Source organism: Saccostrea echinata, unplaced genomic scaffold, assembly GCF_033153115.1.
Source record: "Saccostrea echinata isolate AGI-Se365-2 ecotype Australia unplaced genomic scaffold, CSIRO_AGI_Sech_v1 ptg000044l, whole genome shotgun sequence".
Classification (NCBI taxonomy): domain Eukaryota; kingdom Metazoa; phylum Mollusca; class Bivalvia; order Ostreida; family Ostreidae; genus Saccostrea; species Saccostrea echinata.
In genome coordinates, this window is record NW_026889793.1 from 588212 (window position 1) to 615991 (window position 27780).

Here is a 27780-nt window from a genome sequence, read left to right on the forward strand (position 1 = left end):
GGAATTATTTTGCGTCAGCCATGATTTGACGTGAACCTCAAGTGAAATACTGTTATGACACCTTAACCACTGAGCTATCGAGGCTGTTGAAGTCAGTACGAAATATAACATCTTTATTTTTAACATGGTTACAGGTACCTGTTCTGATGTTTATATTTATTAATCAATAACACGAATAATTATATTTATATATATTTTAAAAAAGAAATTTTGATAAAGTTCTATATTACGTTAATATTTCTTAACGTGGACTGAGTTCCGTGTGATGGTAAGAAACAACTTTTTGATTTTAAGTAACTGAATTCCTCGTTCTGTTATTCGCAGATTTATAAGCATGAAAAGATTGAAATTCAACAGATATAACAAAATTTTGTTATTAAAAAGAAATATATCATCGAAAGAGAACGATGGAAAAAAAAACAGATTATAGTTCTTATAAATATGCTGCAGATATTTACGACTTTTGACAATCTTTGCGTAACAATTAAGTTATAAAATATTTTTGTAACATATCATCTTCAGTTTTAATTCTTTTTATATGATTATGGGTATCAAAATAATTGTCTTTTTGTGTACGATCATAATCTCTAATTTGTTATATGCTTGCATAAATTTTAAGTTTTGTAAAAATTATAGATCATCAAAATCTGTGACTGTACGTTCCCGTGTATAGTTTCCTGTTAATTTATCGGGGACTGGTGGGGACACCTAATTAAGGTCTATTGTCTAATAAGTCGATATACTGTACACTGATTATTTTACCCCGCTTCTCAATGTGTATAAATCTGGTCGGATGTCCTGTTTAATCTGATCGGCTGTTCTTCTGAAAATTGATTTTGAAATAACAATCATTGAAGACCGACTATATTTTGATCAATTCTTATTTCTGCATTATTTTAAATAAATTCTTACTTCTGTATTATTTTAAATAAATTCTTACTTCTGCAGTATTTTAAAAGAAATTAAAGGAAAAAATAATGGCACTTAACCATGAATTAATTCAAATCATTCATGAAGTAATTCAATGATCGGCAATATAATCTATACCTATATATATATATATATATATTATATCTTAAACATTTCTCTACCCAAAGAAAAAATAAGAGACTTAGAAATATTCCAGAAGAAAATGACTCTAATTACAATATTTCCTATGAATTCGGCAGCGGAACGTGGCTCTCCAAACACGAAAGAAAAATATGTGATTTTTTAAAAAATTAATATATATTATGTATTTATGGATAAAAATAATTTTTAAACAAGTATTAAAACAAACTGATTTTAGGTAGCAAAAATTTTAAGGCATTTGGTGAAGCTGTTCTCAGTTCCCGAGTTTATACGCACTGACATAAATGTTAGAAATAGAAAAAAAATTATGAATTGAATAAATATTTGCGTAAATGATTCTGAAACAACTTCAAACTTAACAAGTTAGTTTAAAGACTTGATACTGGATGCGTTAAGGTGGTTTAATTAAGTTTGGACATTAAGCCACCATTAAGCTGCAGCTTAAAGGTGGCTTAATGGTAGCTTAATGAAGTTTGGACATTAAGCACCTAGAAGCTGCAGCTTAATGGTGGCTCAATGGTGGCTTAAAGGAATTAACTTCTATAAGCCACCATTAAGCTACCATTAAGCCACCATTAAGCGATTGCTTAAAGATGGTCTTTCGTCCTGTGAATGTGACCAAGATTTTTTAAGTGAAGAATGGTATTGGACAAATCTTTCATATAATGATAAAAAATAAAAATTCTATTGGACAGAATTTTTTTTTAGAATTTAGAAAGTGTCAAATTTGTGTGCATGAAAATAGTCAAATTTGTTGAATTTAAAATGTTTTATAAGCACTATTCTCTTAATTTATCTCTGTTCAGACAATCCATTGTTAGAATAAGTTTACAGTATCAAAATTGTTTAAAAATAATTTTAAATATTGAATGCATATTGCATAATAAATTTTTTATGGGTAATTTATATGTTGTATTATGATTTTTGGAGTGACTGGAAAGCGGAGGTAACTCATTACCCCCTGGTTCCGTAATTTACCCTCAATGCCATGTTCATATTTCCACTAAAGGTTCATTACACATTCCTTTGCACCATGTGAAAATTTCAGCAAAATCTATTGGGAGGTTTTTTTGGGGTCAGGTGTCCTTAGCTACCTTAAATTACATGTATTGACATAATAATTTTTTTTCGGAAGGGGTTACATTAAAAAGGGCACATGAAAATTAAAGATTTCTTAAATCAATTTAATATAATTTTTTTTTCCCGATTAACATTGACTTAAGTATGTTATTTAGATAACCAGCATTATATAAGTATGTTATTTAGATAACCAAAAATTAACATTTTATAATTTTTCAGTAGTTATGATTTACTCAGGTTTTTTGTGTAGCATTTTCTTTAAACCAGGAATCGCTTTATATCTTTAAAAAAATTCTTTACCGTTATTTTCTGCACAGGGATTAATCTATGATGCTACTTATATACATGCATAAGTATCTCATAGAAATAGTGTTCGTGTAATCTCTTTAAATTCTTAAATATTGCTATACAAATGGGTGCATTTAAGTCTTAACTCTATGAGATGGGCATACAGATAGTAAATATTTATGCAATATAAGCTATATTCATTTTTTGATTTGAGTGATTTTTTTTTTGTTTAAGACAAATTTACGACACTGACTGATGACGAGGTGTTCGTGTTATTCTGTTTTCTGTGTTCTGACTCCGGTCCTCCTGACTTCACCGACACAGAGTGGCTGGACATGCTTGATAAGATACGACGGATAGCGTCCCGTAAAGGGAATTCTGTAACAAGTGAGGACGCACAGCAGACTCTGGACAGACTGAAGTCACGTGATTTCCTTTGGGTAAATCAGGAAAAGATTGATATAAATGATGACGCTAAGGACGAGACCATGTATAAGATATCATATAGAGTTGGACTTAACCCCGTGAAAATACGTACGAGATCAAATAGCTGTATAGTTAGATTAGATCGCCTGCCTTTCTACATCACAAGCTATGATACAGCTACTAGGTATCTGAGATCACATGGCTATACCAGAAAAAATGGAGAAAAATGTGTCATTGGGAAGGATTCTTTATGTTATCAATTGCTCATACTCCGTCTACAGATGAACATACTGACTCACGTCACCAAAGAGGACTCAAGGATGTATGAGATACTGGTTCAGTTCTGTAAGTTTATATAATGTAAAAATTTTATCATTATGTCTTAGGTATCCCAGTTTATTGAATAATTTCTGCATTTATTATGTGTCAATGATGTGAGATTTATTAGGTGCTTCTTTTAGTTTATAAATGGTGGCAGATTCAAACAAAGGCTTTTTTATAGCAAGACGTATTGTAGGTCTTTATAAAAAAAAGAATGGAAAACACTGATGTGAATAGATATAATAAGTGCTCTGGAATATCTTTTTTCATGTTCTGTGTTTTTGATATTCATGATAAATAGTAAACACACCTGACAACAAAATAAAAGGGAATCAAAGTGAGCGAGAGCAGTTTATAGAAACCCTAAAAGATTCAGGGGAGGCTGTACAATACAGAGGAAGATCACAGGACAGTGTACAACACTTGAGGTGGATCGGGAGTGCCGCCAGGCCTGACATAGTGAGATCCTGTATAGGCCTTCATTCACACAATGACATTTACATCATCGACAACAAAGCTTACAGAAAACCAAGTAAGTGTGGATAGGTGTTATTAATGAATAAGACATCAGGAACACCTAGGACTGAATTAAGAGAGAGAACTAGCAACGGGTATATTAAAGGATGGCAATTGGACAATTTTTTTGTAACGGGATAGTCGCATTTGTCATATTTTTTTTAATGATTTTTTTATCTTATTTTCTTAAAAAGTAATTTATAAACATTAAACGTTATACTGCGATTTGAGAATTCTTTACATTTTAGCAAAGTCATAAATATATATATATATATATATATATATATATATATATATATATATATATATATATATATATATATATATATATATATATATATATATACATGTATATATATATAAACAAGAAAGTTAGTTAAGCTTTATATGCAAACGGAATCAAACAATATTTTCACCGACATTCACGTAAATGTTTTATCTCCATTGCTATTTTCACTTTTAAGTACATGTACAAATATCATTTCTGCTTGAACTTTCAGTAAGGCGTGATATTTCGGCTATACATAATTAGCGTCTCTCAAATAGTGTCCTAGATTCTCATTGGTTTCCAGATTAGCTCATCAATACTGAAATTAACACAGCTTTTCATTCACGCGTGAAATACACATGGAATAAAAATGGTTCAGACATCAACGAGTGATGCAAGGAACCAATTACATCGTTCCTTACAGTAAAGAGGTGCGGCTTATGTCATCTCATTATTTTTAACAACAATCTAAAATTGCATATGTTATGATGTTATGAATTTCTTAACCATTGAGAATCTAGGTCACCAATTGAGAGACGCTAATTATGTATAGCCGAGATTGCCATGGGGTATTGAAAGTTCAAGCAGAAATGATATTTATACTACATGTAAATGTTATTCATTGATTACTTATGATGACGTCAACAGTTCAAAAATTATTTCCAAGAAATTGCTCTGAAGGCGTTGATGCTCTGGGAATCGCAAGATTCTTTATTTATAAATTTGAAAGTCGTGATGAATGTTACCTATGTCACCACTGAAAAAGGGAGGGGGGGGGTTCCGTTGTTTAAGGTCAGTTGGGTCACTTAAAAGACCTATTGCTATATGTTTTTGTCCGTCGGCGTCCATCGGGCAACGTGCGTCGGTCGTAAACTTTTAAACATTTTCAGCTTCTTTTCTTGAACAGCTGAACCAATTTCAACTAATTTTGGCATATAGCATCAGTTGATGAAGGGAACAAATGCTGTGAATTTCATGGTCCTTGTCCCCCTGGGGCCTTAGGGATGGGGCTAAAACCATCAAAATTAGTTCTTTCTTTAAAAATCTCCTTTGCTTAGCAGTCAAACTGTTTGCATGATTGTAATAAGCATTGAGGCCTTTATAAAAATTATGAAATTTATTTCAGGGTCAGGGCAAGGGGTTCTGGAGTTAGGGTTGGGCTCTAATGATCATACAGTGAATATGCAGAAATTCTTTTAAATCTTCTCTCCCCATGTATGTATAGCAGATTTAAAAAAATGCATGGTTATGATGAGCAGGAATGCCTCTTCCAAAATTGTAAAATTTGTGGCCACAAAGTCTGAGGTTCTGGTGTTTGTTGGGAGGGGGGGGGGTCTGTTGATTGTATAGTGAAATTGCATTATTCTTCGAAAATTTTAAATCTATGATCCAGAGTATTCAGCTAACAAACCGAATATAAGTATTAGGAGCAAGGCTGCCTCTTCAAAAATATTGTATTTTTTCTAAACTTTATTACGACAACATATTTTGTTCCTTGATACGTAAGTCGTTTAAATTTGGAATTCTGAATTTCCACGCCTTGGCATCTTTTTTTCTAAATTGCTTAAGACTATAAACTTATATATTGTTTGATAGGTACATGTAAGCTGTGGCCATCATGTATCTACATGTAAAATCCGCCTACTGAGGAGTAATTTAGGGGTGTAAAGAGCAGTGAAGATTCTGTCTTTTTAACCGACATTTCGTTAAATGATCTATCCCGTTACCATGGTCATGGTGTGCCTAAGTATAACTTCCTTTCATTTTCACCTTCCATACCCCATCCCAACTCCTTAAATTACCTGGTATGGATACGAAATTTTGAATATATAAAATTTAAAATTGTTTTAAAATATCATGCTGCCAATAAAGCAGTGATCATATCCCTTGCTATTCTATTTACTTTAACCTTTTTTGTCGGGAGGGAGGGTGCATGCTAATGATGAATCGATTTGTACAAAGTATGTCTCAAGACAAATTATCATAAATTGCATTTTTATCAGTTCCTAGCGTTAAAATTACGATGAATAAATTTAAATCATTAATCGTTAGACGATCGAGAAAGGGACCTTTACCTCTTTTTAGGCTTCGAGGAATGATAGAAATAAAGCACGATTTACACAAGTTCGATGACAAAGAATTCAGTGCGTGTTATTACAATGTACATATAGATGCATTAATTTTCCTTTTCCTGAAAAAACTAACAAAAACTCTACCAAACAAAAAATCAAATCATTTCAATCTCTTTCCTGTCAATAGGGCTGCCGCTTTTTAAAAAATTATAATACGATTCAATAACTACATGTAATTGAAAAAAGAACGAAAAAAAAAGATATAAGGGTATCTGTATCTTTTTTTTTTTTTTTTGAAATACACCTGATTTTTGTATTCTTGTCATCAATCTATTGTCATTTAATGAAATACATATATAAAACATTCCTGAATGTAAACATTAATGTCCCCGACCCGTAATTATTTTAACAAGGCTTCTTCACTCAGTTAATAAAAATATTCAAGTAAAATAAAGAAAAAAAAAGTCCTTTCAAAATTTTTATCTTGCCGACTCCAATCACGCTTAGTAATAATTCTAATAGATGCAGAAAATACATCTAGGGTTAAATTTTCAGTTACAGGTTTACGTGCTTCCTATCGCAACTGAGCTAGAAAGAACGCTTTCAACTACTGTACTGTATATTTGGATAATATAAGGGGCGGAGCTTACAGGCGGGGGGGGGGGGGGGGGAGGAGGAGGGAAACGGAGTCTGCTTCACGCTTGAAAGAGAACGCCGGGTTCGCTTCAGCGGACCCAGAGCTGACCCTGAGCAAACGCGCTGTGAACCGGGGTATTTGTAATCTTGCTCACAGTACCTCCAGTTATATACTTCTATAGAACCTTTACAATGTTGCATTATACACAGGTGACCATTAAGGCCCTTTGGCCTCTTGTTTTAATTGTCATGCATATAGATTGCATTGTGAATGTGTACTAAAAGAATAATTTATGAAAGAAGACAAATTAAAAAAAAATATGCTTGGACCCAGGTTCTTCATGTATGTTGTGTGTGTGTGTGTGGGTGAATAATGTAAATCTAATAAGTTAATTTGACCTTTAAACCAATAAACGTTTAATTGCAAGTTCATGTGTACCATTAAGTTGTTCATCCAGAAGAAAGCGTCAAAGTACGATTTCCATTATACACAATCATGCCAAACGTTTTGGTGATTGACAACGACTCAATGTGCGATCGAACACAAGTGATAAATGACGGACAAGTTTTACTTATATAAATGTAAGTTTGTATAACGTCCCTCTCGAGAATTTTTCACCAATATGGAGACGCCACCATTTGCCGGTGGAGAGCTGCAAATGTTGTCCTATACTCGGCACTTACGGCTATTGAGCAGTGAGGGATCTTTTTCGTGCCAGCACCTACTGCGACACGGGACCTCGGTTTATACGGTCTCATCCGAATAACAGGTCTCCACATCCCACAGTGGGATTCGAACCCGCGACATAAGGATCAACTCCTTACGTCGCGACTCTAGAGCAGACGCCCTAACCACTGCGCCACGCGGGCGACTAAATGTAAGTTTATGTATATAATGATTTTTAGCTCACCTGAGCTGAAAGCTCAAGTGAGCTTTTCTGATCACCCGTTGTCCGTCGTCCGTCTGTCTGTAATCTTTTCACATTTTCAACTTCTTCTCAAGAACCACGGGGCCAATTTTAACCAAACTTAGTACAAAGCATCCTTGGGTGAAGGAGAGTTTAAATTGTTAAAATGAAGGGCCAAGTCTCCTTCAAAGGGGAGATAATCAAGAAAATACAAAAATTGGGGGGTCATTAAAAAATCTTCTTCTCAAGAACCACAGGAAAAAAAAGCTGAAACTTATGTGGAAGCATTCTGGGGTAGTGTAAATTCTAAATTGTTCAAATCATGACCCCCGGGGGCAGGGCGGGGCCACAATAGGGAATCCAAGTTTTACATTGAAATATGTAGTAAAAATCTTTGAAATTCTTCCTCTCAAGAACCACTGGGCCAGAAAAGCTGAAACTTATGTGGAAGCATTCTGGTGTAGTGTAGATTATGAATTCTTCAAATCATGACCCCCGGGGGCAGGGCGGGGCCACAATAGGGAATCCAAGTTTTACATTGAAATATATGGTAAAAATCTTTAAAAATCTTCTTCTCAAGAACCACTGGGCCAGAAAAGCTTAAACTTATGTGGAAACATTTTTAGGGCAGTGTAGATTTTAAATTGTTCAAATCATGACCCTTGGGGGTAGGGCGGGGCCACAATAGGGAATCCAAATTTTACATTGAAATATGCAGAAAATATCTTTAAAAATCTTCCTCTTAAGAACCACTGGGGCAGAAAAGCTGAAACTTATTTGGAAGCATCCTGGGGTAGTGTAGATTCTAAATTGTTCAAATCATGGCCCTTGGGGGTAGGGCGGGGCCACAATACATACTACAAAGGGGGGGGGGGAATCAAGTGAAAAACAGCAAGGCCACAATTACTCAGGTGAGCGTTGTGGCCCATTGGCCTCTTATTCACAATTAGAGGTATGGAACCTTTTAATGTTTAATCAACAAAGGGACCTATTATCATCTCAATTTATTTCAAATGTCTTGCGTACCAATTAGGAAGTAAAGTAATGTATAAGAAACGATAGCAGGAAATCAAGTTCTGACAACAGAAAAGCCATGACCATTTGATTTTCAAGGATTAAGGTCTAGTTTTTTTAAGGAAGCGAGGGGGGGGGGGGGGGTATTTTGCCCCGATTTTGACCGAGGAAAAGAAAATTTTGCACGCCCACTGGAAAAGAAAAATGATCTCTCGTTCATCTCATTTAATATATACAATTCCTAATTCTTGAATTTTTTACAGGGTTAAATAGTCTGACATGCGAAGCAAAAACAATTGCTAAAAAAGTATAATGGAAAAACTCTTTAATTTTATACCATATGTAACATACATTGACTTCAGTGTACATGCCAAGTGCAGGGAAAATCTAGGTATTTTTAGGAACCGTCTCAAAAAACAGGTACATTTACTATTGGTTTATATGGGAAAGTGCCAATTTTTCACACTTCAGAGCAAATTTTACAAATACTAAAATAGGCCTTTTGCTCAAATTATACGTGATGAGTAATACTATACTATACAATATACACTGTATGTAAGAAAAACAAAATTTTACCTTCTGGTTTCCAGAGGGGGCATTTCAAAATGCCAAAATTAACGAAATTTTCCTGTTTTTTTTTTATGGAGTACTGCAAAAATATGACAAAATATGACAGATACAAAGGATTTATTGAAAAAAATAAGAAAAACATATATTTTTGTTTAAACTGGCCACATGATGTTTCTTTTTTACTGTCGATATATGGCTGAAAAAGCGCCGATTCGGCGTAAAACATTAGTCAATCAATCAATCCTTCAATTTTAAGAAATTTCTATATTGCTTGGGCGATTAAGTTATATGCTGATTTGTTTTTATTCTTTGAGTCGGAATAAAGATGAAACCAATGCCTTTCTCGGCCTTGACTTGACTGAGTATGAAAAATAACATGATAAACTACAACAAATTATTTGAAAAAGTTAAACTTTTTTTTTAATTTTAATTTTCAATCCATATCGATGTCATCCACGAGTTGTCTTTCTTTGACTTGTCCCATCAGCAAGAGCTGACTTTCGAGGATTTGTTGCATTTGACGAGTTATGTTTCCACGAGGTGTCTGGTAACGGTGTATGTTGTATGGAAATTTTTAATTAATTATGTTTTCCTATGCAAATTATTAATGACAATATTCGATGTCCCTGTCCACGTGTCAAGTCGTTTTAAGATTTAATGACTGTTAAATGGTAGAAACCATCATGAAAGTTTGCGTATTGAATATTAATTTTTGCAGTACTTTGGATCAATTGATTGAATTTATTCCTATGGATTCCTATGGTCGGAATACAGAAAGCTATTGCTAAATCAAATTCTTCAAATGTTTTCCAATTTTTTTCTCTGTTAAGCGTCCAATCATCTTTTAAAATCTTACCATCTTTTAAAATCCACACAAGCAAACAATTAATACACAGACTATATAGTCAGAAAAATGACGATATTCAAAGGATTTTACTTTATTTTTCTCATAGAAAGATGTATACCTTAGAAAAAGCAAGATATTAAATGCTTCATATATTTCTTCTATGACAGATTGTAGACAAGAATAAAAAGAAATTGATGAAATTCAAAGATTTCTATCAAAGATTAAATTTCAGGATTTCTGTTTTGATCTGGGGTGTTAAAACCCAAGTCGCCCGCTGATGCTAAACAAAAAAAAACAAAAAACAAAAACAAAAACAAAAAACAAACAAACCAAAAAAAAAAAACAAAACAAAACAAACAAACAAACAAACAAGACAAAACAAAAACAAAAAAAACCTTGGAAACTTGGTAAGGCTTTATGTCCATTTCATGATTTAAATCAAGCTTCGACAATCATTTTCTTCTCTCTCTAAAAAAATTAGTTTTGTCAAAATAAGAAAAATAATCAAGCAGATTTTCACGTGACATAATTTCTGGTCTTACAAGGACGTAACTCTGTCAAGGAAGACTAATCTGCGACCAAGTAATAAGATTACACCTAATTTCGTTAATTCTGATAGCAAAACTTTTACAACATTCTGGATCCTTATACTGAGATTTTCTTGACGTTTGTATCTTTGCATTTCGTCGGGGAAAGAGGGGGGGGGGGGGGATGGACAATCAAGTTTTACAAGTATTTATGTATATAAATAAGCAAATTTATTTCCGCAGTTAATTTAAATTGAAGGCATCTCTGGAATTCCGCTCCACAATTGTCTGTCTGCTTTATAATGCAATCATTTTGGGAAAAGGAACGAACAGATTTTCATTAATTTCATATTTGATAAACTCAGTAGATTATTAAAGAGACAATTACAATGGACTTTTTTGTTCTTAAGGATGTACTAAACACCCACCTCAAACATTTTCTGTCGTTTAATTTTTGCTATTTTTGAATATTTTATAAATGCTTCATATAATCACAATTACAATTAAAAAAAAAATTAATAAACTAAATTTAAATTTAAGAAATTTAAGGGATAATCTGTCTTTTTTTTCTTTTTATGGAGGGGAAGGGGTTAACTGCAAATGCGCAAATGATCAATGATAGAATTATATTTTCATTAAACAATCAAAGCCTTTATTCCGATTTTTTTAGATACATCGAGATCGTATCGCTTGTCATTTTGACGCTTTATAATTAACGTCAAATTTAACGTCAAATTAAACGTTCAATTGAAATCGGAAGAGTTATCTCCCTCACGCTTTAAAAAGCTTTTTAGAAAGTTATATCTGCCAGGGGTACTACTGGATCTGCGTTTCCGTAAAATTACATACATTTCGAACCGGTATATTTCAATGCATGTAAATTTCGTACGCATTTTCTCTGATTTGTTACAATTCTGAGAGTATCGCATAAGCAATACATGTCCCCTACCCGTATCCCCTTTTCTTTTTAGGATGTAATTTTATAAGACCCTGTATGAAAATGGCCACCCCATATTGTGAACATTTCGATTATTATGAATGAATGAAATGTTTTGGAATGAAGTCTGCCTTAAAAAGACGTGTTTGACTGCCATTAGACATTCATGCATGCTTTGACCAGCTTATCTCACATGATTAAAAAAAACAATTTCATAAATTCTTTTGAATTGTTGACAAAATATCACAATTATAGTTGTGGGGCTTTTATACAATGGTCAAAATTGAACAAGGTATGAAGTGACCAGATACCATTGAAAACATCTGTTGAAAACAGTAGAATAGAAAATAAACGACTTTCTGTAACAGTGAACGCACGATGGATTGGGGTGTTTTCGAACCCTTTGACAATAAAATCACATTATGTATTAATAACACTAATACAATAATGTAGCCATCTACGACTTTTTTAATCTGATATTTTCTTGAGAGGGCTACAATTCCACAGCATCTCCGTAATGGTGCAAATATAATTTTTAAATACGGGCGAATGCAGGCAAAATAAATTGTTTTAACATTCAACTTATTTCTAATAAGATAAATGTTTGCATTGTATGGTATCACTTAACATTGATTAATAAAACCATTTCATGTGATCTTTTTTCGTAAACAGAGATATTTATGCTTAAAATATAAGGGAATTTCTAAAAAAAGATCCACTCCCTAGATCCCGAATTCTCATTGGCTGTCCCAAAATAAAATCGATCAAGGTCAGTAAACATGGCGGATAATTCAAGTTGTGATGTTGACATACATGAAAAATAACCAATATATTGATTGTACTGTATATTTTTGGACCGATTTATGTCTTGCATAACTATATTTTTGGAGTTCAGGTACTGTGGCATCATTTAGATTCGTGGGGGACAATGTTCATGGGCAAGCAAAATTGTATTGGTTCTTGGGGATCTAATTTCGTGGGCAGCTAGTTTAGTTGGTAGATTTAATTAATCAGTTCGTTGACAAAAAAAAATGTTCGTGGGGATTTAAATTCGTGGGCAAGGGTGACCCATGAAATCCACGAACATTGATCCCCCACGAACATTGATGATTCCACAGTAAAATGTCAATAAAAAAGCCATTTACTGATAATTTGAGTTGAAAACTGTGCGGGAGTGAATCACTCCCATTCTTGCACCATCACGGAGATCCCCTTTTAAAGAGAGAGAGAGAGAGAGAAGGGTTACATTGCTGCAGCTAGAATAACGTGACTATCGGTAAAAAAAAAAAAACCAATTCAAATTAGGAAAAAATACTCATTTTTTATTGCAACTGGTGTTATTTCGCCAAGTATATTAAGTATTCGCTGGTAGAAATGGTTGAAAACAATGCACAATGTTACTTAACGTCTTATCATCTGTCAAAATCTGCAACATGAAAACCTCGTTTTTGCATGGAGCATTAATTTAACATGACAACCTCGTTTAGAATTATATTAATTAAGTGCAGCACCAACCCGATCGTGAACCCGATTATAAAAAAGAGGAATGTTTAAAACTGATTTACTTTAGCACCTGTTGGTCAAACATGACAAAATTCAAACTTGATCTGTAGTTTCTCATTATAAAAGTATCCAGCAAGTTTCAAATCAATTCTCAAAAGCATAAAGAAAAAAGTGCGGTAAGCCAAGTGGGGCAAACAAACAGAGGGATAGACGGACGGACAGCTAGACCGACGGACGGACAGACGCAGAGTAAACCTATAGTCCCCTCTGGTTTCACCGGTAGGGGACTAAAAATGAGTATGTACTTGCTTAACAGCAGGGCCTTCATGAAGTGTGCATTTTTTATTCATTCCTGGACGAACAAAGTAATATATAGTCAAGGTTTTAGTTCATTAAAAATCATTTTTTTGTTAAAAAATCTGGTAGAATTTATATTTTGTTAAAGCTATTTTTAATACACGGGTCCTTTATTTCATTACATAACTCTTTAACTTTTTGATTTAATTCAATTTAGGTACATATCATAAATATTCAGAAGAGGTCAGAAGTCTTCTTTACAGTTTACTGTTGTGTGACAAGTACACGGGGATTGTAAATGGAGAGGCGTTCAGGTCAATAATGATAAAGATACGAGACAAGTATTTTCAAAAACTTTCTCCGTCTGATGATGTTGACATAAAACATCTTAAGCATGTAATCATAGAAATACAGAATGGTGAGGTTTCGTTTGTATCAGATATTGTCCGCCATGACGTTATGTACGCCTTTGTTACGGAGTGTCTAGTGGAGGACAGTGATCTAGAGTTTTTCCTGACCACGGCTTCATGTGACGTGATATCAGAATACTGCAGGTCCTGGGAGTATATGAGGAGTGAGGGAGAGAGATGTCTGTATATACCAATGGAGCCGGAAAAGATGTACGACCTCTTCATAGACAAACTACAGCTGGACATCATCACACACTGTACCGTGTCTGAATGGAGGATTCAAGACAGGATCAGTAAACGTTGTAAGTATTTTTCATATCTCTACCATTAATATTTATATTATTGATTGATTGAAAAACATGCAAAATGCTTAAATGTATTAAACATAGTTTAGAAATCAGGTAGTATTGTATTCAAATCCGAATTATTACAGTAAAAAATTAAAAATACAATGATATAATCTATTTCATGATGAGAAAAAAAATATGAAATGAATGCGCTAGATAACCCGTGATCCTTACTTTTTAATCCAGGCATGAAAGCATTTCCTTTCATCTTATTATTTTACAACATTAATTTTTAATTTTAAAAATGTTACATATTCTTGCTTGAAGGATGAATAACTCAAAGAAAATTTTTTTCTTCCTAAATTCAAATATCTTTCCTACGTAAGATAGGTGCCTCTCTTACTAGAGAACTGATTTTTGTTAAGTAAAACCACGGGCACTTGGGGACTGGACCCCCTTTCCACTTATTTTCCTTTTAAAATCTGGGGTCGACGCACCTTTTTATTATTTTTGTACTCTAGTATGCACTACCTAAAATCGATAATGTTACCCTTTTGTCTCAATAAGCTGTTTTTAAATATTTCGTATATTTTATTTAATGATTTATTGACACAAAAGGTTTACATTATCGATGTCAGGTAATGCATATTAGAGTACAAAAATAGGAAAAAGGTTCGTCGACCCCATATTTAGAAATGAAAAAAAAGGAATGGGGGGATTAAGCCCCAAAAGCATGTGAGTTAAACAGCTTTTTGTTTGGCCAAATCACTTTATTTGGTTAAAACTTTACAGTTCAATATAGTTTTGAAAAGTTTTAAAAATGCATGAAGTTTTCTTACAGCCGAGTTTCAAAGGATATTTTCAATGGTATATTTTTACGTTTTCGACAAATAAAATTTCTTAATTACATTTCTATTGAAAGAAATATTGAAAAATACCATACTGGTGTAACTTTTTTGTGTGGAAGATGAGAAAATTTGTTTGTTGTATGTATCTTTGATGTTTACATTTTATTTTCACTTAATTTGTTTTAAATTTTGATTTGGACAGTAAAAGTTCCCAAAGAAATATTGAAATGGGACCAGAAAGCCAGAGAACGGTACGTTCAGTACGCCGAGAGAGGGGGAGTACAGGTTGTCCATCACGCCAGGGGAATGATTGTAGGATGTGCTGGGGCCGGGAAGACCACGCTACTGAATCGTCTACTCAAGCGCAGTAAGAAAGAACTAAAGAAATTAAAGTCAACGGAAGGATTAGAGGTCCACGAGGAAGTGTCTGAAATCTGTGAAAAGAAACGAACACTAAAAGGTAGATTGATTGAAATTATCTATTTAATTTAAGTTTATTACAGTGTAATTTATATCTACTAAATAGGCTACAATTGAATACATCAGTAAGAATACTATTTCTACCCAAGTGCATTTTTATTCTTGTTATATTTTGAATAGGTTATCATATCGTTACAAGCAAAGGAGGCAATACTTGATATTCTTTATTTTTTCTTTATATTTGAGTTGATTTATAGGTTTTTAGGGGGTGGGGGTGGGTGGAGGTAAGGGACTCTATGCAATAAGGTGAATGAAATATGGAGATAACGAACAGTATTCAAGCTCAAAAGTCCATTAAACAATACAAAATAGGAGCAGAGCAAACACGGACCTCCAAACATTAGAGGTGGGATCAGGTGCCATTGAGGAGTGAGCATCCCCTGCCGACCGGTCACACCCGCTGTGTGCTCCTTGTCATGATCGGGAAATAACAGAAAAATCCGTCGACAATTCAGTGTGGAAACAATAGAATGTTTTTTCTTGAATGAAAAATGTTTTGTTTTCTTTTTGTAAATAACGGGTCTACTAAAAATTTTAAAGTTTTGTCACAAGCAATATGCAAGTCAGATATGAAAGACCTTGCAGAATTTAAGACGGAAAGGTCCTAACTGGCACAAGAAATAAGCTTGAAATATGTTGCCCTAGCACCAATTGCAATTCTTCGACAATTAAGGTAAATTTCAAGGTTTTTGCAGACAAACAAACAGAGAGGTAACCAGACCTAAACCATATGCCCAAAGGCTTGCATCTCCGATTACTGGATAGAGAAATGTCCAGTGACTGACAAAAGCAGTCATTTGTACTTGGATGTATTTGCTGTGAATAGGAAAATGAAAAATTTTACCATACCTGCAGATGAATTGTAAATTAAATGTTCAAAAATGTTTCATATATATATATATATATATATATATATATATATATATATATATATATATATATATATATATATATGACGCATTTAAATATATTTTGGGGTATAAAATTTATCAAAGATTATAAGTATAAATTTTTATCAGCGTTTTAGAGAATATATATCTGCCGCATTTTTCTTGAAAATTAATGCAAAATCCGAATTAATAGATAATTTTGTTATTTTATAATATAACATTTGTAGATAAAAGCAAGTCAATCCGGCATTGGTACAGTCTACTTGATGTCAACAAGTTGAACAACGATCACTTGAATGTACTGCCATTTTGCGAACTGCGATCTGTAGCCGATCTTACAACTATGGGCAAACATAGGACCAACATAAGCTTGCTATCTATAAATCCCCAGGGATGGGGGGGGGGGGACCCATCAAAATTACTCGCCATTTTTCGAACCTAGATACTTCATTAGAATGGATTTTTAGATTAATGTTTGTTTATATTTGATTTTAATTGTTTTCATTAAAAGACTCATAAAAGATACATCTATGCTGCATCTGATAAAATAAAACAGAAAGCTATCACAGAATAATTAAATGTTTAATGTTCAAATGTACTAAAAAATTGAATGAAAGGGAATGAAAATGCTAGTTTTTGAAACATATTTAATAATTTTAATTTCCTTCAGGCGTACCATTGTAGTAACAAGTACATGTATGTTTATTTCTAGTTGGCAGCCAATATTAGCACTATAAATGACAGAGTGTGAACTCTGAAAGATCAAGCAATGTTTAAAAAATTTATGATATTTATCTTGTAACTTAATCCAAAAAGTAAATATTTATTTCCGAATTAAATATATACATGTACTTTCCCAAAAAAAAAAAAAAAAAAAAAAAAAAAAAAAACTTCACTGCATTCGTATGAAATACAAAATGTATGGAGATAAGTGATATATGGATAACATTATTCAAGATCAAAGTCCATTTAAACAATACAAATCTGGAGCGAAGGGCATACGGACCTCCAAAAACATCATGGGTTGGATTAGGTGTCACGTAGGAGTGAACATCCCCTGCCGCTTTGTAAAACCCACCGTGTGATCCTTGTCTTAATCGGGAAAAAAGGAAAAATTCGCAGACAATACAGTGTGTAAATAATGGTCTAACAATTTCTTTAAAAAACCTCAGTCAGTTGCATTTGATTTAATGATAGGTCGTATTTGCTGAAAAGGTCATTTTATCCACCAAACTTGCGAAATGATGACTTTAAACGAGACTGTTTATATCTTTGTTTGTCATTACATGTAGCTTGCCTCGTTTTACTTAGAAACTGTTTCTACATATCAAAAATGCTTGTTAGGTCTAACTCAAATTCAGCATTAAACACACTTAGCAACCTGAGAAACTATATGTGTAAGAATTTACATCATTATTAAAAGCCAAAATGCTATACATTTGGACTTTAATTTCTCTATGAAACTAAAAAAAAGTTTATATTTTGGTATTTCTTAGTCAACTCTCCATTTAAAAAAAAGCAGTAAATTTTACGGTAAAATACACCTGGATAACACATTTCATAATCGTAGAGAGAAGACCCAGACAAAACACGTTAATGAAAAACAGCTTTAAAAGAGGTTATTTTTGTATCATTTGATTCGAACAGCTATATTTTTAGGTGCATTTTTAGATAAAACAAACCATGTTCAAGCAAACATATGTCCATTTTACATTCATCTACAACAAAGTATTTGGCTAAGTATTGAAAAAAATATATAAATCTATCATAATTATTTATCATTTCATTGGCCTATATTCCGCCATTTCGTTATCTAAAGCACCCACTTTATTCAATCTATGAATTGCTAGGGCTAGTGTTAAATATATGTTATGGTAATCACATTTACTTAAATTATATATTCCTAAACGCCTGTAAATACAATACATAATTTTATGGTCTTTAATTTGTTGTCCAGAGTTTTCGGCATTTTTTATAATGTATACAGCGAAATATTCGTCCCCGCGTATTTTCGCCCCTTTCGCCTTACTAATAGGTAGTCGAATTTTAAACGGACGAATTCAAAGAACACAGTAAATTTTCTTAAACAGATCTGTGACTGGGCGATTTTTAAAAGGGAGCAAAATTGTTTGCAATTGAGAATGGCGAAAATAACACAGAGCGAAAAATACCCGAAGTCTTATGCAATATTTTTCAGCTGTCTGAAAGATTTTGAGGTTGGCCTCTTGAATTATTGGTCTCTTCTTGCATTTGTACAAAAAAATCTTAGTAGACTATTTAGGCCTAAAAAAAATTGTGTGTTTCAGATAACACTGATGAAAAAATTAGGGTAGGTAGGTAGGGAATTTTTTTTTTTTTTTTTTTTGGAATTTTTTTTATCTATGACCACTTAAATGTTAATAGAAAATAATGAGAATATAATTTTATATTATATTTAACTCCAACATGTTTGAAAAACATCAGACAACCAAATTTTAAAGAGTTTCATATCATTTTATTTTTTTCCCATTTTCTCTTCATTTCAGTAAATGCGAGTGGTTAAGTTCCAAATATGAGTTTGACCCTTGTCAAGTTGTGGGTACGATCCAGTGGTTTCATTCTGAATCGAAACGATGATGGTTAATGGATAATTCAAAATTCTTTTCAAATCTCTTCTGCAAGAGAAAACTTTCATTTTACACAAATCACATATTCTTAATCATTAACTGATTAGGATGGTTTTAATTATTATATATATATCTATATGTTTATTCACCAATCAAGGGCCCTCAGGGGGCATATACAATTATTTCAGTATGATTATATTTAAATGATATTAAAGTATATTGTAATATGAAAGAATATTAATCATATATATCATGAAGGTACAAATGAAAGATGTACAATACCACAAGTAAGATACTCGTGAAAATGCAAGATTTGTAACATATATAATCATAATAGTCTGAAACTTGGTAAAAAATATTATATTTACGAGGATTGTCCTGAAAAATTGTGGACAAGTTGTCTAGAATGAAAAATAATCATCACTACGTTCTAACATTTTCACTACTCTTTAGTACATTTTTTATCAATATACATAGCAAATTTCAAATAGATATATGGATAAATAAACAAATTATGAGATTTTATTTTATGTGTGGTATCGCCTTACGGCGCACGGATGATAACGTCAAAGTGTCTAAAGCAGCGTCACGTTTCCTCATTGCTAAAAAAAAAGTTGGATAAGTTTCACTTAAAGTTCGGGAATTTCATTGATGCACATACTTGAGTTTCCCTTTATTCCCCCATAAACAGTCGAGGAAACAATCTCGCACACACATGGAATCCTCTGAAATTTTATTAGTAAGTTATGGACAGTAATCACTCAACTGAGTAGGCTATCTTATATCGACGGTCTAAAGTGACAGCGTCTTTCGCTATTGCCAGTAGCCATTTGTCCGTATGTTTTGTTCTACCCGGGGTCTCGATCAAAAATATTTCGCTTAGAAAACTCCCATTTCACTTGTATACTAAAAATCTAGTGATATTCATATATTTTTCTTCTTCAGGAGTAATTTAAAGTCTCTAAGGGTGTCATTTGTACATCTAAATCAAACTTAACTGCTCTCCGGTGCGGCGAAACGTCATCAAACGTCGCTTTTTTGTGTGTGTTTTGTTTACAACTTTCCCATTTCAAATGCTTGGGAATTTGCCAAAAATTATGCAAATGCCTTGAAATTTTCTAAAAGTCGATATAATAGATAATGATTAAAAAATAGGATAATTTTAACCCCAATCTTAACTATTCAATACTTTTATTTCGAAATATTACCCGTGTATTCTCTAATGAAACCCTAGTTTTTTATCATGCGCCGTAGGATAGTACCTTGTGCACATTCAAGCATAATAAAATCTTTTTTTTTGTTTATATTTTATCAAAAAAATTAACATGCACTTAAATATGATAAATCAACATTTGCTGAAAATTTCAGCTTGGTGCGCCCATTATTTTTCGATAAAAACGCTTTGTCCACGATTTTACCGGACAACCCTCGTACATTTCGTATGCAGTTTGAATTCAGAACAATATCATCTTTATTTATACAATTCATTATTGTAATTCTGAAGCAATGATATTTTTTACCAGTGAAGGTTTTCGATATTCAAAGAAGGCTATAATTGTGTTAATGTTAATTATCTAGTTATTGTTTACTTCTTTCCAAAACATTCAAACAGGCTTTGCTTTATGAAAAAAAAAACATTTAAAATATTCTAACACAAATTCATCAAAATCTGTGATTTTAAGAAAAAATATCTTTGAAAGATACTTGGATAGAAAATATTTAAAGTACTTATTCATTATTCGTGCTGTTTGTATGACAGAATCAATCTAATTGACACGTACATCTATTAAGCCATTTACTCTCTACTGACAGCTACCGTACACCAGGATGCTTCCTACACACCTGTGTGTTTGAACACACGTGTACGTTGGTTCATACGTTCACCTGTGCGTTTATATACACGTTGGCTTATACATACGCAACTCAGGTACGAAATCACGCGGGTCGAACACGTAATCAAGCCAATACCATTTCAGCTATGTCACAAAACTTTTAAATTATAGAAATATCGGTGTCAAAATTATCGAAAAGATTTCCCATTCCATGCTGTCAGACCCGTCATGAAAACGCTTGCATGTTGATTTAAATATCGTTAATGTTCACAGAAAGCCTAAGCGTTTTAAAGACGTTTCTTAATTTTTAGGAACGAGAAAAAAATATTCTGATAAAAACGGATTTTACATAGAAATAATAGGTATTTTAATCGGATAAATACGGACATCGAAAAAAAAAATGTTAGGATCGGCGCATTTTTATAGGTTAGGTCGGGTTACCCGAAACACAAAATTTTTTTTTTAGGCCTTAGAATTTCTTTTTATTTCTTTTTTGGTGCCTTAATTCATGCTTCCTAACGCATCCCTTGAAACTAACCTTTTTAAATTCATTAGTTTTAGTTAAGGAAAGTGTAAGGAAATCTAATAAAGACAGAGATGAAGCAAAGCCAGACACTGGTGCACAGAAAACATTGAGTTTCTTTGATTTTGGAGGACAATGTGCGTACTATGCCTGTCACCAGATTTACCTGACCAGGAGAGCTTTCTATGTTGTGGTGGTGGACGCTTCTAAACGTCTTGACCAGAAGGTGGATAAGAAAGTGTGTGATCAAGATGATACTGTTTTTGCAAACTGGACATACAAGGGTATTTCATACGTTAAATTATCATGATTCACACACTTTTTTTGATCAAATTGAATCTGAAAAATATATGTTTCTGATAAATGCTCGTGCTGAGTAAGACGTAAGAGGGGAGTTCGTTTGAATGGTTCTATCTTATATGCAATCCCTTTATTTTCTTGACAGATAAAAGTTAACCACGGGCCTTTTCATTGAATATTATTAAGTTAAATTCGATATAAAATGACCTAGAATAGACAATACCTTTTTAAGATTTTGTATTTTTTTTTTCTCATTTCATTTCATTTCGTCTAAAATGATAAAATACTTCATTCTGTTTTTCAAAATATTTATTTGAATTAAAGCGAATTCTTCGATCCGATCACAACAGGCACGTATTGTTTGCAAAGAAATAAAATGTATCCTTTTCTCTCTGTCTATAATTCGGATCAAAGGGCCTGTTAATTTATATCTAAATTGTTTCTTAATATCTTGAACAATACCAATTCTCTGCAAAATTCATGAACATTAAATTTGCACAAAATTTTAGCTTTAATTTTCGAGGAAAGAATTAATATCATATTACCTATTGTCCATCTCTATGTTAGTCTCTGTGTGTCTTTCTTACTTATCCTACACATTTGGTCTGATTTCAAATAATCGTTGAATACTAGAAGATTACAGCACTGCATGTACGTAATTCTGTACATTTTCAATTTAAATCGATGGCGTTTTATTTATTACTAAATCTTTAAAAAAAGAAGCTCTAATATTCTTTCAAATTACTACTCCTACTTCCAAAGTCCGATTTGAAAAAAGAATTTGGTAAAAATATAGGGTGCATTAAAAAACATTGTACATACATGTTATGCTTAATGCCGGTTTTTATTTTTTTGAAGATCGATGTTTTTATTACTAATATTAATATGATTTTTTCTCCAGAACTGCAAGGCCATATTTGTCATATTAAAATTGAAACATCTTAATTTTGTGTGGATTCAAGTACAGCTAAAAGATAACACCTGCATGGCAACTAGAATGGGGCGACACATGCAATGAGGAGTAAAAATCTTGAATTCGATTATTTTATTTTTGAGGGGGCAAGGGATGTAAAAAGTATATTTTCTGAAGAACAGCATGGCCAAGATAACTAAGTTGAGCGTTGTGGCCCATGGGCCGAAGAAAGAAATGTCAACATGCCAACAAGAGACTAACTTGATTAGTCATCGATTAATTGTCTTTCATTCGTATAGAGATGTCACCATATATAGGTGAAGAGCTACACATTTTAACCCTTGCTCGGCACTCAAGGCCATTGAGTAATGAGAGGTATTTATTGTGTCAACGCCTACGTTGACACAGAGCCTGGTTTTTTAGGTCTCATCCGAAAGACGCACAACTTTCACTTCAAAGTACCGAACGCTTGGGAAAGGAACAGTTACTAGCTATATTTTTATCTTCTTACTTATGTCAGTCGCGGCCGGGCACGAATCCAAAACAACAATTTTCCGATCACGGAGAGGGATCTTTACCGACGAGCTACTGTGATGGTCAACGTGCTTTAAATCTGACTCAAACGAAAGAGAAACATTCCTTTGCGACGATTTGTAAATAAACTTTAACTGTTAATCAAGATTTTTTTGACTACGCGTACTTGCGAAACGCTACCTATGTTTTTAAACAACGTCATATTTTATCCTTAAATATTGATATGAGATTAACACTCTCTGTCATTTGATATAGATTAAAGCATTAATTATATTAATTAAATTTATCTATAAAGTCCGTTATGAATTGCGTTTGCAATAATTGCATAAAATATTTACTGAGTGGTTTTCTGTAAATATTGCCAGGCTTATCTGCTGGTGTGATTTAAAAACACATAAACATTTTTTTTTCTGTATACAGATTACTTTCTATTTTGGATGAAATCCATCCACACGTATTGTCATGGACATTTATATAACGACAAAGACAGTGATGTTATTATCATTCTAGTTGCAACCCACTGGAACAAACGTGTTTACAAGGTAAAACGATTTCAGGAATATTTCTTTGCAAGATAATCATTGATATTCTTTAAAAGAAACTTTGCCTCTGTACTGCTTCTGTACTGTGATATGCAGTGTTATACTGTACTTTATGCGTATAGTAACGTAGAGTGTATGTACGGGAGTGAAAGAGATAATCACAGAACTATCGGAAAATCAGGAGATTTTAAGTTTACATTGTAGCAGTGTAAAATTTTATTGTTGCACCTTAATTTTATGACTGTTTGCTGATCTTTTTTCTTTCTTACTTTTTGATGTAACAAATCTGAACCTCGCCTATACTATTGTAAGCAAATAAAGCTTTTACATTTGTATGAATACCAATTCTACTTAAAGTACAGTACCAACCAGACTCAACCTGACACAAAGCAGTCCCAGAGCAGTCCCGGGGACTGCTTTCTGGGACTGCTAAAGCAGTCCCAGAGCGGTCCCAGAGCAGTCCCACAGCGGTCCCAGAAAGCAGTCCCAGTGGACGGGGTTAATTAATCTAATGGGCGAAGCTTACTCCGAATGAGATTATCAATAAACAGTATAATTATAAAAGGCAGTTGAAATTGATGAGCAATTCTTTCTGAGTATATCAACAAATATTTTCAATTCTTACGCGACAGTCATTTCTGAACTCATTTCTGTAACAGTACGCGTATAGAATCAAATAATGATTATTGAACAAAGAAGATGCTCACACCTATTAAAAACATTAATATTTAAACACAATTATTTGGTTTATTAATTTTTCACCTAAATAAATCAATTTTTTTTATTTTCTGTGATTGATATTTGGTTTCATATTTATTTTTTTTATATGGAAAATTAAACTTGAATTGTTTATTTTCTACCAGAATTAGCTTTAACACATGCTATACCCTGAATGCATTTTTCTGAAGTATTGGAGCTTTTGAAAAATTCTTTGTTAAATATTGCCGAGTATTAGATTTCAGTCATGATTATTTTCAATGACTTGCCAATTTAATTATCGTTAGATTCTCGGTTTTAAGTGTTTTATAATATTAATGGTCGAGTATACATCTGTAAATCAAGCGAATGGAACCCTCAGATTATGTTCAAAATTAATTAATCCCGAAATAAATTTATACACAGTTATTGAAACAAAGATTTTTTTGCAGTACATAGATTGAAATTAGTGTCATCGTTGACCAGCGTGTTCAGTGATGTGTGACACTGATACCCGAATAAAATGCATTGCCTTTCTGCTAATAATGCCCAAAGGCGACTGAAACCTCAGGTGTTGACACCATTTTATACAATTGTATTGCTTTTTATTAATCGGCCAGGTAAACACAAACAACACAAATAAGAAATAAGTAACAATTCCCGATATTTTTATATGTTTATTTTTTAAATAAATGTACTCTTTTAATAACTTGTTTATAAATTAAAAACTAATTCATAAATAAATCCCCCAATAATTGTTCATATTGTTTATGACAGAAGAATGATAGAATAATTTTATTTTATGGTCATTTAATAAATTATTAGGTTTTATTTGAGGGTGGTAAAGAAAATAGCATGGAGTGCTCTTTTTTGGGCATGGTATTAGCTTTTTCAATTAAGAAAAAAAGCCAGTATACATCCCTCTGAATATCTTAATGAAATGAAAAGTTTGTTTTTTGATTGGTTTTTTTTTTAAATAGTGCTAATGCAAACTTTGAGTTCATAATTTGACAGCATTATTTTATTAAATAGGCCTAGAAATTTTTTTTTTTTCAAACACCTGTATTGAAGTTTAATTTAAGGGATAAAAACCATCCCCTGACTTCCCCTTTTAACCACTTTCATTTTTTAAAATTAATTCTAGACTACAATTGTGTAAATTAACAGCCCCTGAAGACATTTAGTTATTACTGTACATGTATAACTATCTCTACTTATTTAATTTTGTAAGAAATACTTTTTTTTTAATCTTAAACACCTCTCTGCAGAAAGTAAACAAAACAACAACAGGGAGCTGCAAATTCAGAATACACAAGGAGCGGAGCTATCATGTCACTCAGAACCTTTTTCACGCATGAGTGAACAAAGCAGTCCCAGAAAGCAGTCCCAGGGACTGCTGGGACTGCTGGGTCTGCTTTCTAGAGCAGTCCCACAGCAGTCCCATAGCGGTCCCAGAGCAGTCCCACAGCGGTCCCATAGCAGTCCCACAGCAGTCCCAGAGCGGTCCCAAAGCAGTCCCAGGGACTGCTTTCTGGGACTGCTTAGGTGTCAGGTTGGGTATGGTTGGTACTGTATATCATTGAAGGCAAAACCTAAGGAATTAGGGTTGCTCGAAGGGGACTGGAATCTTAATGATTTCCTTAAATGTTTTATTATACCAATACAAATACTAGCCAGTTTAGAGCCTACATTTTGCAATTATAAGGTGCAGAATAGAAATTACTCCTACCAAGAATTTAATAAAATGATTGTGTAAATTTAATAGAAAGGCATTGAATTTGAAATACAAAAATCTGCAAGCAATAGGGCATCGCCTCCTTAAGAGTAACTTTAAACGAGCTGTGTTATGAATACTCATACATGTAATATTATTTGGAACATATCAGAACTTTTCATACGATAAAAATAAATTGCTATGTTTTTCGAATTGATGTGTATCAGTTCATCAAACTGAGGCACCTTTTTAAGGAGAAAAGTCTTTTTACGGTGATTTTCAAGGAATCAGCAAAAAAGTGGGATTTACTCTTATCTAGTGAAAAATTTGTAGAGGTAAAATAAAAATTAGATATACATCTTTTCTACATTTGTTATTGCAGGGTAAAGCTGACTTTCTTGATAGTCTGCAGAGCGTATTGCCTGCTAATTTTAAGCTTGTCCAGTACATCAGAGAAGACAGATGCTTCTGCACAGATTTATTGACTGACCCCATCAATGACCTTGAAGAATGCATCGTACAAATAGCAGCAGAGGAAAAGTGGAGTGAAAAAATTCCCTGTGAATGGATATTTTCTGACACAATTCAGAAAGAGAAGCATAGGCGGGTGATGAATCTTGACGAAATTAAAAATCGATTTAGGCATCATGGAGATGAAAACCTAGTGCTTGAACTGGCAAGTGATATGTTAAGGTATTATCACGATGCTGGAAAAGTTCTTCATTTTGATGAAGACTATCTTAGGAAATTCGTGATAATTGATGTCCAGTGGTTTGTTAATGCATTTAAATTCATTATGACAGACAGGATTCATGTAAAGGGAATCGTTGCTAGTAACCAAGATTGGGAGGATTTCTACAAAACAGGAAATTTAAATGATTCCCTTCTCAGTGATATTTGGAAATTAGAAGATGAAAGACTTTTGAGAACTGAAACTTCATCAAAGAATGCAAAATTTGATAAGGATCCTCGTTTTCTACTGTTCCACAAAGAACAATTATTGTTGTACATGCAGAGATTGGGTTTGATTTCTAGTGAAGGCAAGACACACTACATTCCTTCCATGAATAAGAAGGACTTTGGAGAAACACAGAAAGAGATAATCAAGAGGTCGAATTCAAAGTCCTCCGTCCTTGTATACTTGTTCGACTTTTTGCCGTATTTCTTCTTTTATCGTTTAGTTGTAGCGTTGATGCAAATAGAAAATTGGACAGTACTGACAAGTAACAATATAAGCTGCTTGTACAAGGATGCTGCACTGTTCAATCACAAAAATCATAATATTGCTATCGCAGTAACTACATCTACAATTCAGCTTCAAATATTTCAGTCCGGCTCTCAAATGACAATGCTCCCAGAAGTGACATTGTCTATTCGAAAAAGAGTTGAATCCATATTGCAGAGTGTAACGAAATCTTTCCACAAATGTCTTGCATACGAAGTGGGATTTATTTGTGATGAAGAAGAAAATCAAATTCTAGGCAAAGAAGTTGCCCACAATTTTGTCGAGGAAAGCAAGGTGGGAAGTGGAAGCCAGATGCCATGCCCTCGACATCAGATGGAGGGATTCCACACGATAAACCCTGATTATTTGCTTACATATTGGAAATAAAAACCATTATTTTCCAGTTGAAACGATCTAACAAATCCTGCATATTGATTATGCTAACATTTTCTCTTAAGAAATATTTCCATGAACTTGTTTATAATGCTTTAATTGATGTTTATGCAATCATTTTTGCTACACATTCGTACACATGTAGGTTTTTCCAAGTTTCATAAAAATCATTTAAATTTTGTTTGTATTTCGAATAAGCCGTCATTGAATGAAATAATCATATGAATGTACATATACATGTTTGTGTTCAAAATCAATTCTAACGAAGTATATACGAGGGCCGTTCAAAAATTACGCGGACTTGTT

General features: G+C 33.1%; 1 protein-coding gene across 1 annotated transcript; it reads left to right on the plus strand.

Annotated features, from left to right (window-relative positions):
* Positions 1 to 124: 124 nt before the first annotated feature.
* LOC133201541 (uncharacterized) lies at positions 125 to 27733 on the plus strand. Its single transcript, XM_061337344.1, has 8 exons — positions 125 to 134; positions 2674 to 3210; positions 3488 to 3718; positions 13499 to 13993; positions 15029 to 15286; positions 21190 to 21441; positions 23325 to 23446; positions 26239 to 27733. Exons 1-8 carry the CDS (start codon positions 125 to 127, stop codon positions 27466 to 27468), a joined length of 3135 nt encoding a protein of 1044 aa, XP_061193328.1. The 3' UTR covers positions 27469 to 27733.
* Positions 27734 to 27780: the final 47 nt, after the last annotated feature.